General features: G+C 42.3%; 1 protein-coding gene across 1 annotated transcript in view; it reads left to right on the top strand.

The window, feature by feature from the left end:
* Nucleotides 1-360: 360 nt before the first annotated feature.
* The window catches only part of piezo1 (piezo-type mechanosensitive ion channel component 1), a 74,728-nt gene continuing 58,950 nt past the window's right edge, over nucleotides 361-16,138 (top strand). The window contains exon 1 of the mRNA XM_042330863.1: nucleotides 361-1,366. Within this exon, the coding sequence (XP_042186797.1) occupies nucleotides 1,303-1,366 (64 nt within the window). The 5' untranslated portion in view covers nucleotides 361-1,302. The remainder of the gene's footprint in view (nucleotides 1,367-16,138) is intronic.

Here is a 16,138-nt window from a genome sequence, read left to right as displayed (position 1 = left end):
TACAACCCATATTTATGCTTATTTATTTCCCCTTGTGTACCCTTAACCGTTTGTACATCGTTGCAACACTGTATATATACGTAATATGACATTTGTAATGTCTTTATTGTTTTGAAACTTCTGTATGTGTAAGGCTTACTGTTCATTTTGATTGTTTATTTCACTTTTGTATATTATCTACCTCACTTGCTTTGGCAATGTTAACACATGTTTCCCATGCCAATAAAGCCTCTTGAATTGAATTGAGAGAGTGATGAGTTGGGCTTGGTGTACCGCTAGATGACGCTAATGATTTACCAGACAATATTTATTTAGAAGAATGTAGAGTCAATTTCAAGCAGATTACAGCAGTGTGAAACTTCTTCAAAAGATTACCGAGTACGAGTTTTCGGGTGTATAATCTCAAAATTCATAGGCTACTGGTTTTACTACGCGGTTAAGGTAGGGTTATTCATTAGCATGTTGCTGTAGGAGTGTCACATAGTGATATTTCACCTATAATTTCCTACCATAGGCTAAAGTTTGTAAGTGTCATGTGTCAACGCAAAACGACGATGTGCTCAAGTAGGAAAATCGCAGGCGATGGTGCTGTCAGTGAGAGATTTTCAAACATGCGTTAACTATGATATAGAATAGCTGAATAGGTTGAAAATGAATATGTTTCTTTCGAAATTACCATACATTAATTGGGTATGCTTGTGGGATAGTCTTCCACGTGGACAGGTTGCTTTCGAAAACACACATTAAAATTGTTAGTTAGGTTATGAAGAGAGAAAAAATTCAGAGGAAGTACCAACCCAGTGAGAGTGAATTGGATTTACAGCGACTGAAAGAACAGTTCATCTGTTGCAGTAGGCCTACTGGTGAATCACTTTTTCCTGGAAGATATTGCTTTACAGGGAATGTTCAGTCCAAGGGGCGGCAAGAGAGGAGAGTTGTTTCAATACGGGAGAGCTAGTAGTTACTTTTGTTTACAATTTTGTGAGAATACATTTTATACCTCCGCAATGTGAGGAGGGGAAGATGTCTTGTGGATTTACAGAACAAGAACCGCAATAGTCCGCATTGGTCCATCACTCTGGAAACTTGAAAAAGTTGAAAAATACTTTTGGAAGTCATATGTCTGTCTAGTGGAATGACCGCACCGATTAATTTTCTCGGTTTAAAAGACTGTTTTAAAACCATGAACAATTATTGCGGACTGGATTTATTCAAATTGATTGGGTGGAATGTAACGTTCCGTCGTGGAATGTCAGCGAGGCTGTAGACTGGAGTTAAGCAGTGCATTTGGGACGCGCACTCATGGAGCTTCAGGTGGTATGTGGACTGCTCTACTGCTTCCTTTTGCCGACGTTCTTGTTAGCAGGTAAATTGTCAGTGTTTCCATTGTGAATTGAATTAAGACAGAATTCAATGTTAGTGCTCAATAGGTCTAAATGATTGATATTATGTTATTTTGCTACATATTCAATTTGCATGTCATGCTATATTATTTATTGTTGTCTACCTTTTTGTATTTTTGTTCATGTCATTTCAGGCAGGGGTAGGCTACAATAAAAACATGAACATACAGAACACTGACAGAATGACAATGATAGAGCAGATAAAAATCACATCATCTGAAATTGGAATCACTTCTGTATGAATAGGATTATTATGGGTTAAGTATACCATATATATATATAAGGGTTCTTTGGCTGTCCCCATAGCATAACCCATTTTGCTTCCAGGTAGAACCCGTTTGAGTTCCATGTAAAACTCTGTGGAAAGGTTTCTACATGGAAGTCTAAAGGGTTCTACCTGGAACCAAAACGGGTTCTTCAAAGGGTTATCCTAGGGGGACAGCCGAAGAATGCTTTTAGGTTTTAGATTTAGTGCCCATTCAAAGAGTGCACACCATTGTTCATACTTCATTCTTGGCCTATATAATGGTAGGATGCTGTGCCACAGGACAACGCAAGTGTAAATGGTAGTTTAAATGAAAAGTTGGTTTGTATTTGAAGCTTCAAGTGTAGTAGGCCTATGACTTGGTAAATGAACTGAGGACTATTAGTATCATGTAAGTGTTTTAACAGGAAACCGTCCTCAGTTGTGTCATCTCTAAAGATTATTTTCTATCTCAGCCTTCTTGTCCCTGAAACTTTCCATTCCACCAGCCAACTTTAAGGCACTAAAATCCAGATTTTCTCCTACTGGTCTTACTAAGAGCTCTGTGGCGGTTATAGATATGGTTCAGACTGTTGACAGGATACTGGTAGAAGATGTGGCATCTCTTGTCACATGGGTTCTCCGGGGCTCGCAGGAAACAGAAAGTGTCTCGCGAGCCTCCTTACCCGTTACACGTGGCCAACCAATCTCCACTCATTTCCACTCATTGGCTCCAATCTCCACTCATTGGCTGCAATTGTTTCAATCTAAGGTCTATGTCTCACCCACACGCCTGATTTCCCTTTTGTGACAGCATTAAGTTGCTCTTCACATGTGGTTTAGAAGTTGCAGGCGTCATCATACATGTCCTCTGTTTTTTTTTTGTCAGCAAGATCTGTTGGTGCTCATCTGGATGCAGAAAGTAACCCTGCCATCTTTGTGGTCAATCCAAGGCTGGAAGGTGCACATCACTGAGGGCAATAAAAATGCTCCAGACAGTGGGTCATCCTGACCAGTGCATTGTTCCACATGAGGCCACATAGGGCCTGATTAATCAAGACCACATGGTTGGCTTGTGTGTTTACTACTACCGTTTGAAAGTGAGACAATGAGAAGATAATGAACCTGTATCTTAGTGGAATAAAGATTTTAGAACAGGGTGGAATATGTGAAGAGAGGACAAACACAATAAATCAAATTAAATCAAATGTTATTTGTCAAATGTGCCGAATACAACAGTTGCAGACCTTGCCGTAAAATGCTTACTTTACAAGCCCTTAACCAACAAGGCAGTTCAAGAAATAGAGTTAGGCAAATATTTACAAAATAAAATAAAGTGAAAAAATAAATAAAATCAAAAAGTAACACAAGAAAATTACATTAACGAGGCTATATATACGGGGTACCGGTACCGAGACAATTTGAGGGGGTAAAGGTTAGTTGAGGTATTTGTAAAGTGACTATGCATAGATAATAAACAGTGAGTTTATAAACAGCAGTGCCAAAACAAATACCTCAACTAACCTTTACAAATACCGAGGTAATTGAGGTAATATGTACTTGTAGGTAGAGTTAAAGTGGCTATGCATAAATAATAACCAGAGAGTAGCAGTGGAGTAAAAGAGGAGAATGGAACATGGGCCCTGTGCTGTGTGAGGACAGTTGTGTGTGAGGTTAAGCCCATGTGTGTCTGCTGCATAGGTCTGATAAACCGTGCGTTTGAGTCTCCAGCTGCGTTACATAGTGAAAACACCTGTAGCCTGTCGCTCCAGCACAGCTTAAATACACCCATTAGCTAGAACGATGCTCCAAACACTGTTAACATTACACAGCCAGGAGACAGCTAATATAGAGAGGGGTTTAAAACATGATTTTCAATCTCTACCTTTTGATTTTGATTCAACTGGTTGAAGTGTAAATCACAGCCTTGAAGTGCTATTCTGTTGAAGAGCTGTTTGAGAACGTAAGATAGCATCGATCTATGCTAGTTCTCCTTTTGTCCGGTGCCAAGGATAGATCTATGTTTTATTTGGTCACTCACTGCCAAAAAGACGAGTTAGTGTCAGTGAGATGTAAACCTGCAAGAGGCCTATTCTAGGGCCCTACTCTGGGCTGAGACTCTGCTTCTATAAGAAGAGAATGTGAGAAGGACATGACTGGCAAAGTGGGCGAGGAAAATAGTTCACCCTTAAGTCCTGGCTTGCTGCTCATTACCTCATGTTCAAAGCTATAAACAGTATGGTTGGCCTGCTCGCTAAATTGTGTGAATACATTGCATTACTTCGGTTAATCCCATTTGTTTTTATACCTAATAAGAGACAATTATGCCCATTCCCAAGAATGAATGGGGGTGGGCTTACTGGGCTAAACTAAATCGCAGATGTGTCTGGTGTGTTTTAGTGTTTAGAGATTCACAGTGGTCTCACAGCAAGTTGGGGAATAAAAGGTATATGCTTGGTTTTACTTACTTAATCCTCCGTACTGGCCTTTGATTATCACGGCAATTCTGATCCAACCATTCATTTATACATTGTGCCCCTGGCCTGAGAGGATGGCAGTTCAATATGTAGCTAGATGTAGAAGGCTAATGTTAACTAGTTAACTTTGCCCATGAAAGCAAGCATTTTAGCCAGGTAGCCTGGTAGGAGCCAGGTAGGACAACAGGTAGGACAACAAAACTAGAAGTGTGTACAGTATGACAGAGTGATATACCATTTCGTCAACATGAAGGAGAGGAGGATGTCAGCGGTGTTTCACTACAAGTGAAATCAAATTTGATTTGATTTGATTTGATTTGAGTAGGGTGGGTCAACATGTTTTTTCTTCTGACACTGTTTGTTTCCTATTGTCTCGGCCTTTAGGCCTATATATCACGGACGCAAGGCATATGAACTATCTGGTTATAGACACAATCTCAACAGATTCTTTTTTCTAGCTTCCCCAGTGATTTTACCCACACACTGCTACACGTGTGTGTGTGTGTGTGTGTGTGTGTGTGTGTGTGTGTGTGTGTGTGTGTGTATGTGTTTCAGTCTGAGTGAGTCAGAACTAGTTGAGACTGTTGAAGCAGCTTTCACAGTCTAGTCTGAAATGTGGCACAGGCCTTGTGGGGAGGGCAGGGCTCTATCCCCGGCTCATCTAGCTCCGCATTAGTAACGACCCACAGGAGGCACGCCTGTTTACAGGAGCCGGCAAGCAGAACCACTGCCCTTAAATTACCTTTAACACCCACACATTGATTGCGTAGCCCAAAGCCGAGTGTTTGTTTTACTATGTCCTGGACACAGGCCCACAGTCAATGGTACCGCAGCCCCCCCCCATTCCTACGCACAAAAACAGGAAGGAGGTTGAGCCAGGTGAGCCCAGCCAGCAGCACCAATGTTCCACCAACAATGGAAAGGCTTTGTTATACACTTAACAAAAATATAAATGCAACATGCAACAATTTCAAAGATTTTACTGAGTAAGAGCTCATATAAGGAACTCAGTCAATTGAAATAAATTCATTACCCCCTAATCTATGGATTTCACATGACTGGGAATACAGATATGCATCTGTTGGTCACAGATACCTCAGTCAGTATCTGGTGTGACCATCATTTGCCTCATGCAGCATGACACATCTCCTTCGCGAAGAGTTGATCAGGCTGTTGATTGTGCATTATCATGCTGAAACATGAGGCGATGGTGGCAGAGGAATGGCACAAAAATTGGCCTCAGGATCTCGTCACGGTATGTCTGTGCATTCAAATTGTCATCAATTAAAACGCAATTGTGTTGTTGTCTGTAGCTTATTCCTACCCATACCATAACCCCACTGCCACCATGGTGCACTCTGTTCACAACGTTAACATCCCACAGGTGAAGAAGCCGGATGTAGAGGTCCTGGGCTGTGGTTGTGAGGCCGGTTGGACTTGCCGCCAAATTCTTGCCGTCAAAACAACATTGGAGATGGCTTATGGTAGAGAAATGAACATTACATTCTCTGGCAACAGCTCTGTCGGACATTCCTGCAGTCAGCATGCCAACTGCACAATTGCAAACTTGAGACATCTATGGCATTGATTTGTGTGACAAAACTGCACATTTTATAGTGGCCTTTTATTGTCCCCAGCACAAGGTGCACCTGTGTAATGATCATGCTGTTTAATCAGCTTCTTGATATGCCGCACCTGTTAGGTGGATTGATTACCTTGGCAAAGGTGAAATGCTCACTAACAGGGATGTAAACAAATTTGGGCACAACATTTGAGAGAAATCAACTTTTTGTACATATGGAGAATTTCTGGAATCTTTAATTTCAGCTCATGAAACATGGGACCAACACTTTACATGTTGCGTTTATATTTGTGTTCAGTATACATGAAGTCAGTTACATGTTCATGTATGGTAGTTTGAAGTTGAATCCAAGCATGTAATGGTTTTCCGTTACTCAGTGAAGTTTATTTTGTGAATAAACTGAGTGTTGTCATTTCCACTAGCTGTAGCTACGGCCCTCAGTGTGTCTCGACCTCACCCAGACGTTCAGATTGTTTACCATGGTAAAGATGAGTGCCATGGCAACATCCTGAGATGAATCTCGTGCTTCCACCTTTAGACTGGCAAGTCAACTTCTCAGAAAGTTCATGTCACCAGTACAACTAAATACAAAGTCCTATGTGTCTTCTTGCATTTACACAACTTTGAGTTTGATGATTCATAAAGTGAAGGAAGGACAATATTCACGTGAAAGATGAGTAATGTGCAATAGTCTCACTGCTGCTAAAAGGAGGAAGTAAGACTTTTTGGCCAAGTGCAGTACAGACATCAAATAACGCCTTTAGAGAACGCACAACCTGCCATAGATGCCACGGTTCAGTTTGCTTATTACTCCCAAGTGCAGAAATGTGTCCCACACACACAGTCCTGAGTGTAAATGCCCTTTCCATCCCATGTATGTTAACCATGAAGAAGAAAATGGATGATAGGGAAAGGGGATACATAGTCAGTTGCGCAACTGAATGCATTCAACTGAAATGTGTCTTCCATGTTTAACACAACCCCTCTGAATCAGAGAGGTGCGAGGGGCTGCCTTAATCGACATCCACGTCATCGACGCCTGGGGAGCAGTTGTTGTTGGGGGTTAACTGCCTTGCTACTGAGGAGACAATTCGGTAAGTGTTCCGTACACTGTGCATGGTGTCTGTCTTTGGGGCAGTGATGAGAATGGCAGATGGGTCACACTTTGAATGTGTATTAGCTGTGGTTTTGTATTTTTATTTAACCAAGGTCTCTTTCTCAGATGAGCCCTGTATACCCACCAAACACGTCAATATACACTATATACATTAATATTCACACCAATACACTAAAAGCAAAACACAATCATCAAAAACAAACACAATCTTCAGTTAAAAGGTCCTCAATCGGCCTTTTGAATTGCCATAGAGGCACAAATTCATCCAAGTTTAGAGAGCCTTGGAGATCATTCCACAAGGCAGGTGCCAAAAAACGGAAAGCAGATTTACCTAACTCAGTGGAGATAGAAGGGATCTCCAGAGATAGCCATTTCTGAGACCAGATCTGGTATACTGTACGTCTAGTGCAGTACTCGCAGCAAAGACTGAGGAAAACCCCTGTATGATTTAAGATACTCTAGTATTTGAAGAGAGGAAAATAAAAATATTTTTACCATTCAACCTCACACAATGTTGACGTTTTCTTATTTTTTTAAATTCATAGTGAGTGAAAATGGAAGCATTGTCAACCAGAAACGGGTGTGTATCAGTTTTTGGATGATGGCCATGGATGTGAATGGCGGGCCACCGTGTGTTCCCTTCCTCTGGATGTTCACATTGATATTCATTGTGTCACATCCTGTTTGTTAGAGTGCTCATTGCTTACGCTGCAGGTTTAACACACAAAACCTGTGTGTCACCGTGGGCACAATGACCTGAGGAACCACAATGATCTCATAGCTGCACTACTAATGAGAAGTTGACATAGAACACTGATAAACTTGGCAGGGTTAAAGGGTTATCAGGCTGTGCCAGAACTGTGGTGGAGTCTATTGACTGACTGTCTTCCCGGTGCACATATGTACACTATACATACAAGTATGTGACATGTAAAATTGAGCACACAGCTATGCAATCTCCATAGACAAACATTGGCAGTAGAATAGCCTTACTGAAGAGCTCGGTGATTTTCAATGTGGCACCGTCCATAGGATGCTACCTTTCCAAGCAGTCAGTTCGTCAAATTTCTGCCCTGCTAGAGCTACCCGGGTCAACTGTAAGTGTTGTTATTGTGACATGGAAAGGTCTAGGAGCAACAACGGCTCAGCTGCAAAGTGGTATCCGAATCCACTAATTTGAAGGGGTGTCCACATACTTTTTGTAGTGTATGTCAAGGTTTCCCAAACATCACAAACTGACAGTTAAACTGATAATCACATATCACACACACATCCTGGTTAGTGCTCTCAACTGCTTGGCAGTGTTTCTCTCAGTGTCGAAGTTTGACTGGGATCCAAGTGTCTAGAGAAGAAAATAAGGCCATGGCTTTTGTGTTGCCTTTAATTTAGGGCTAAGATGCTTATGATATGTTTGTAAACCTAACTCTGACGTAAAACTCACTTAGACACAGCAGCATTCTGGAAAGTTACACGCCTTTGGTTGCTGTGCTTTGTGAAAATTAAATATAGACTTGAAGAAATGCTGCTCAGCCAGAAATACCTAAGTCAGTTCTAGCTACATATGTATTTAGGTTAAATCTACCCTCAAATTCCATGGAGAAAATACTGAAAATTTCCGTCCCATACAGATGAACTGCCCCAGTAGAGTTACTGAATCATGAAGGGGACAGACAGTTCATTATATCTGAAGATCCACTTTCCCGTCGTCTTCTTGCAGACGAACCCAAAACACTTCTCACGACTATAAAACCAAATTAATGATGAAAAACGTCTGAAATTTGAATGATCTTGATCATATATTTTTTTATCTGTGGGTCGTTAACATCTGTATGATGTGATCAGTAGCATTGGAAGACCAAAGTTCAAATTGGCCCCAAGCAAGTGTATGTTGATCTGTGCTATTGCCTTAATCAATTACCAAAATATATTCAAACAATGCCGGAGATACATCATCAGTATTGTTTGCCAGTGACTTTTGTTCACTATGAGCAATTGATCAAGTATTTTATAAGTGAGACACATTCTGGCCAGTGTAGGTATTCGGGAAACACTGTATTAGCAGAGATTTCAAACCCAGAGGCGCAACATCGGGATAATTCCAGGAACGCATTGCCAAGCAGACTAGACAGACCAGACTTGGGGTTTGGTAAGTCAATGGGAGAGGTGAAACATGCATCCTTAGTTGTTCATTTTCTCAAATTCTAAAGGCAAAACCTAGATTCGAGCCGATGATTTAGCCATTACTAAAGCACATGAAAGTGACAAACTGACACGTTTAATTTTGTCAAGTACAGGCGGTTTGGTTTGACATGAAGTGTTTCTGCGCATGAGCTATCGTAGCAATAACATTGCCTACAAGTGTGATCGGGAATTTCTATTGGATAATCATATTTTTTAATCCCCTTTTTTCTCCATAATTTCGTGGTATCCAATTGGTAGTAGTTACAGTATTGTCTCATCGCTGCAACTCCCGTACGGATTTGGGAGAGAAGAAAGTTGAGAGCCATGCATCCTCTGAAACACAACCCAACCAAGCCGCACTGCTTCTTGACACAATGCACATCCAACTCGGAAGCCAGCCGCTCCAATGTGTCGGAGGAAACACCAGTGGCGGGCCTGGGCCGCTAGTGCGCGATGAGACAAGGATATCCCTGTCGGCCAAACCCTCACTAACCCGGACGACACTGGGTCAATTGTTTGCCGCTCCATGGGCCTCCCGGTCGCGGCAGCCTGCGACAGAGCCTGGACTCGAACCCAGAATCTCTGGTGGCACATGCAGTGCCTTAGATCACTGCGCCACCCGGGAGGCCCTGGATAATTCGTTTGTGCTTATCTTCATTAGGGCAGCGGTTTACCTCACTATTTTCTTTGACACACACATACACACACACAGCTGTGAAGGTGCTGTCATGAGTGTCCTTTGAATGAACTCGGACATAATTCTCCATGTAGGTGCTGCTTCTGTCAGCGTAATTGGATTGAGATGAGTAGGAGGAAGTTGAATGTTGAACTTCAACAAGACATAGTTCCATAATGATAAACTTACTGCTTGAACGCTCAATTAAATGTTATTACTCACGCATCTATCTACAGTACTTGGACTCAGTCAGGGAAGACTAGCTTCTCTGTTAGGGCCCAGAACCACTCAGTTTGTATGTTAGATCCGGAATCTGACAACAGCCAGCGCCATCCAAAGTCATTATTGGAGAATTAACAGTGAGCCAAGGACAGGTGTGGGACTGGCCCGGCTTCAGAGCTTTGTCTTTCAGGCTGCAGTAAAACATGATACAGATGGAGATAACTCATTAAATGAGAATTTGACTGCCTCTGGCTGACCTGTAACCAGATAACAGACCGCCACCGTACTGGCCTCATGCTGGCCAGTCACCACAGACACAGACAGGAGTGCTAATGCGTTTTTTAATGAGGAGCATGGAGCTCCAATGCCCAACACCTGTTGCGGGCACACATTTAGATGTGCTGAACTAGCTGACTGCCTGGGGCTGAGGCTGGCTGACCACAGCCAGAGAAAACCCTCTCGGATATCTAGGGCATTGGGCAGAGCTGGGCCTGCAGCCAGGCCAACTGCCCATAGGCCCAGTGGTCCAGTCCCTCCAAGCAAAAGGATATGCCACAGCATGAGTGAGTAAGGGAGAGGAAGTTGAGCTTCCTCACCTCACTGAGTTATTTTATGAAGAGATTAATTAGAGATTGAAAATGGATCTTAAGCACTTACAAATTCGTAGCATATCATGTGAATTGCATGAAGAACATATACAGTACCAGTCAAAAGTTTGGACACACCTACTCATTCAAGGGTTTTTCTTTATTTAGGCTATTTTTTACATTGTAGAATAAATGTGAAGACATCAAAATGATGAAATAACACATGGAATCATGTAGTAACCCAAAAGTGTTAAACAAATAAAATAATATTTTACATTTTAGATTCTTCAAAGTAACCACCCTTTGCCTTGATGACAGCTTTGCACACTCTTTCCATTCTCTCAACCAGCGTCATGATGTAGTCACCTGGAATACATTTCAATTAACAGGTGTGCTTTGTTAAAAGTAACTTTGTGGAATTTATTTCCTTTAAAGAGTTTGAACCAATCAGTTGACAAGGTAGGGGTGGTATACAGAAGATAGCCCTATTTGGTAAAAGACCAAGTCCATATTATGGCAAGAACAGCTCAAATAAGCAAAGAGAAACAACAGTCCACCATTACATTAAGACATGAAGATCAGTCAATCTGGAAAATTTCAAGAACTTTGAAAGTTTCTTCAAGTGCAGTTGCAAAAACCATCAAGCGCTATGAGGACATGAAAGGAAGACCCAGAGTTACCTCTGCTGCAGAGGATAAATTCATTAGAGTTAACTGCACCCCAGAAATTGCAGGCCAAATAAATGCTTCTCAGAGTTCAAGTAACAGACACATATCAACATCAACTGTTCAGAGGAGACTGCGTGAATCAGGCCTTCATGGTCGAATTGCTGCAAAGAAACCACTACTAAAGGACACCAATAAGAAGAAGAGACTTGCTTGTGGCAAGAAACACGAGCAATGAACATTAGAACGGTGGAAATCTGTCCTTTGGTCTGATGGTTCCAACCGCCATATCTTTGCGAGATGCAGAGTAGGTGAACGGATGATCTCTGTATGTGTGGGTCCCACCGTAAAGCATGGAGGAGGAGGTTTGGGGGTGTTTTGCTGGTGACACTGTCTGTGATTTATTTAGAATCCAAGGCACACTTAACCAGCATGGTTACCACAGCATTCTGCAGCGATACACCATCCCATCTGGTTTGGGCTTAGTGGGACTATCATTTGTTTTTCAACAGGACAATGACCCAACACACCTCCAGGCTGTGTAAGGGCTGTTTGACCAAGAAGGAGAGTGATGGAGTGCTGCATCAGATGACCTGGCCTCCACAATCACCTAACCTCAACCCAATTCAGATGGTTTGGGATGAGTTGGACCGCAGAGTGAAGGAAAGGCAGCCAACAAGTGCTCAGCATATGTGGGAACTCCTTCAAGACTGTTGGAAAATCATTCCAGGTGAAGCTGGTTGAGAGTGCCATGAGTGTGCAAGGCTGTCATCAAGGCGAAGGGTGCCTACTTTCTATAGGCAAAAAGTCAAAAATATATTTTGATTTGTTTAACACTTTTTTGGTTACTACATGATTATTTCATAGTTGTGATGACTTCACTATTATTATACTATTCTCATGGCATATAATTATTTTTTGCAGAGCGTAACATATCGTGCGAAATGGATGACTGTACACAATTGTGCACCATTTTCAGGGACCTACTTTTGGCTTGTGAGCGCTACTTTCAAGACTACTGGCTGAAATGATACAACACCTTTTATAATACATCTTTAAGCAAGATGATATTACAGCTGGTTAATGTATCTGCTTGGCAGGAAGGCATCTCTTTTTTAGCTTCTATTTAGGATATAGCTCATAAAAACCTGATTTGATTCATTGAAACTGTTTTAATTAAGTTGCGATTTTGTGATATGAGAGACATTTGTGACACTGCCGGTCTACATAGTTATGAATATTGGACATTGTGTTACAGCTTGCTGCTGAGTCTGAGCCATATGACAGCTGTCTCTTATCTCTGGCACTAATAATAACAGTAACTACTATATTGCCGAGGGGCCCTAGACCCATGGATAGATGACGCATTTGAAGGGTCTTCTCACTGTAACTCAGCCCACTCTCTGGTTTCCAATGACATGTAAGTGAGTGATGCACTTATGGGGTTTTAAGGTCTCGCCATGATCTTCAACTCCTCATCTAATCTTCATGGGAATGAATGATGAGCATTTCACCAGCTCTAAATGCAATTCAATGTTAAGCTATTTTTGAGCTGTCAAGCCAAGTATTACGAGGTCTGTTGCAATGGAAAGGATTTGTCTCTCTCTCTGAAAATGTAAATCGCAAAAATCTATATATTTCTTTTGAAATGAATACCTTGACTTACGTTGGGTTTCAAAGGTGAAAGCTCCGAGATTAAGGGCACTAGATTGGATAATATGTAGTGTAGGTGCTCCTATGTTTGTGTGGTGTTGTATGTCTGTTCCAAACGGTATGGGTCATACCAATAGTATTAATTGTGTTCTGTCCAGTCATGCTTATTCTGCATTCATGGTTTTGAACCTGATTGAGGCTAGTCTGTGAGTCAACACTGTAGGGAAATGTAGTTCTTCTGAATTTCAAAATAATTGCACTTCAAACTATATCGCTTCTTGCAACTGTAACTAGGCCATATGGCCTAGCAAACTCCCGAAGCAGAAATGACAGCCAAGTGGGAACTACAAGCTAAAACTCTCACCATTCAACGTGTTAGATTATTCCTCTCTGTAAGCATTCCTCACACACTTGCCCTGACAAGTCTTGTGCTTTTTACTTTCCATTCCTCCAGTAACTGGATTACAAAATGACCCTGATCTCCCTGCTTGTTAGGGGAGGCAGGCAAGCATCAGATGATGATGATGAGGATGAGAGGGCAGAGTACAGAGTCAGGGAGAGGGCTGTGAAGTGTTGAAGAGCAGGCTGCAGGCTGAGGTGAGAACTGGGCATATCAAAAGTCTTTCTGACTTTTACCACAGGGTCCACATTCTGTTCTTCACGCTGAATGCTACTTCTGTTATGGGCCGTTTTATGGGAAATTGCTTCCTCGTGCCGTCGTCTGACTGCGCCGCTTTGGTTCTGGATTTGAATTGAGGTGGTGGTGCAATATCCTCCCCACACATGTTATCAGAGCCTCCGCTGCCTTTACTGGTCAAAGAGAGAAAGAGGGAGGGAGTGAAGGGTAAGAGTGCAGTCTGTTCAGGTTGCTTGGCTAGCGCCGTTATCTTCTCGGGCCACATGGCACACGCCTTTGCTCTCTGTGTCGGTCGGGTGGAGAAGTCTCCCACCAATAGGTGGAGAGTGGTGTTCATTTTTATCCTTTAGAACAGGGTGATAGATGGGTTATTATGTATGCAGAAATAGTAATAACCCCCTTGAGCACAGCATGGCCATTCAGACCTCCAAAGGGCAGACCTGGCTGTTTGTCACAAGATACTGCATTCATACTAATGGAAATATTCATAGTGTTTGAAAGGGGCACGTCTTAGATGCTTATTTTCTATTTTAAGGGCAAAACTTCTCTCACAGAGCTGTTTCCTCCCCTGGCACCCAAGTGGTTTCCTCCCCTGGCACCCAAGAGCATTTCGTATTATTCTGTACATAAATCCGAGACACTCCGTTTAGTATGATATGTTACGTTTCGTATGGTATGTATTAATTTGTGGATCTCCATCATCCGTTTCGTATGATATGTTACAAATTACAATTCACATGATATATTATGAATTACAATTCATACGATATGTTACGAATAGCAATTCGTACAATATGTTACGGATTTGCAAAACTGGTATGTTAGGAATTCCAATTTGTTGTTGCTAACGTTAGCTAGGTGGCTAACGTTAGCTAGCTCTAGTGTGAGGGTTAAAGTTAGGAGTTAGGTTAAGGGGTTAGGGAAAGGTTAGCTAAAAGGTTTAAGGTTTGGGGAAGTGTTAGCTAACACGCTAAGTACTGTAGTTGCAAAGCAGCTAAAAAATAGTAAGTAGCTAAAGTTGTCCTTGATGAGATTCAAACACACAACCTTTAGGCTGCTAGATGTTTGCGTTCTACGCTCACTCATCCACCCCGACCAACTGCCCTACTTTCGTTTTTGTTTGAAGTAACCTGTTTTATGTAACCGTACCAAAAGTAACATATACTAATTTCAGTGTCTCGGATTTACATTTACTATGTCTAATCTATGAGACCAGTCTGCTGGCACAGAAGTAGAACAGTTTCACCCATCACGGAGGGAAGGGAAACCAAAGGGGAAGTGATTGTTTAGAGGATTGAAGAATGAGCATTGTTTCATAGAGCTGCAATGTGCATGGACAAATGGATAGAGATTGACTTGGCAGCATGCACTTCTTGCCATGCCAGCTAGTTTGTTTGGAGTTGACTCAGATTTGTTGAAAAATGTTCTCAGGTTTCAGTAGGTTATATGAGTGAATTGTCTCCATATTATCTCCATATCCAAGTTCCCCATTTCTTATTCACACACCACACATACTTAATGGCGCTTGCAAATCTTTCATTCCTGCGGCAAGGTGTCTTTCAGAGAGCGATTCTAGTTAACGAAGTTCCCCTCCGTTGCTCTGGCTTGTTTAGTTTTGTCTAGTTGTCTCTGTTTAGGCCCTACTATTGTCCTGAGGAGCACACATGAATGGCTTGTATCCTTTTTAAATTGCTACCCTTAAGGGCATGATTCTTGACTTTCTCTCTCTCTCTGAAATGATAACAGTAATAAAATGATAACAGTAATAGCATGCAGAAACGGGAAAGTTTGAGAGTGAAGTAAATTAACTCTTGTTTGTCGAAAGGAATTCCTCTGTTTGGAAACATGAAAATGAGCGAGAATGGAGGTCACAGTGGCCGCTAATTCTCCAGGAACAGACACTGACAGGAGGGCTGGTTGCTTTCAGATTCTCAGTTCTCCTCGCTTTTTATTTTCCAATTCCTCGCGGGCACACAAGCAGATTTTTGCGGGAAGCTCAGTATTTGAGCAAACAGTATGTGCAGTGTGTGTGGGAAAGACAGAGGAAGGGGGATTGTCTCTGGCTTTAGGCCTCATGCAGGGCCTGCCAGATCTATAGGCTTTAGCAGCTGGCAATGGGATTCATCATCCTGGAAGCCATTCACGGCCTGCGCTCCAGGGAGGGGTTGTCTTTCTCCACTCACCCCTATAACCCAGCTCTGTGTCTGGCTGGGAGAGCTGCCCTGACTCTGGCTCCCCACTATCTCCTCTCTCCGTCAGAACAGAAGAGCTGGGATCAGGCTCCCTGGGCCGGCCTCAGTTCAGGAACAACCCATTCGCCCTAGTAGATATGAATGGATTAGAATGGGAGGCTATCCCGCAATATGGCAATCTAGAGCTGCTATCATATGGTTTTAAGCCGTGGATCCACAACTGTGGACTTGGCTTTTTCTCCACTGTACCGGAGAGTTGCAGTAGAGCATGCATGTAAAACTGCATGAGCCCTGTCACATCCAGACTGGCCATTTTATTTTAATTATCACATAAAGCCGTCCTCATTAGTTGATCGCTCCACTGTCCACATGGAGATTGGGTCATATTTAAACACGCAGTTGATTACTTAATGGCTTCCATGAGCCATTGTTTCTCTCCCTGAGCTCAGTTGACATCATGGAACACTGGGGGCGTCTATGGAAAACGGCTCCCTACATTTCC

Source organism: Oncorhynchus tshawytscha, linkage group LG12 (assembly GCF_018296145.1).
Source record: "Oncorhynchus tshawytscha isolate Ot180627B linkage group LG12, Otsh_v2.0, whole genome shotgun sequence".
NCBI classification, from domain to species: domain Eukaryota; kingdom Metazoa; phylum Chordata; class Actinopteri; order Salmoniformes; family Salmonidae; genus Oncorhynchus; species Oncorhynchus tshawytscha.
This window is presented reverse-complemented; position numbering and strand designations above follow the sequence as displayed.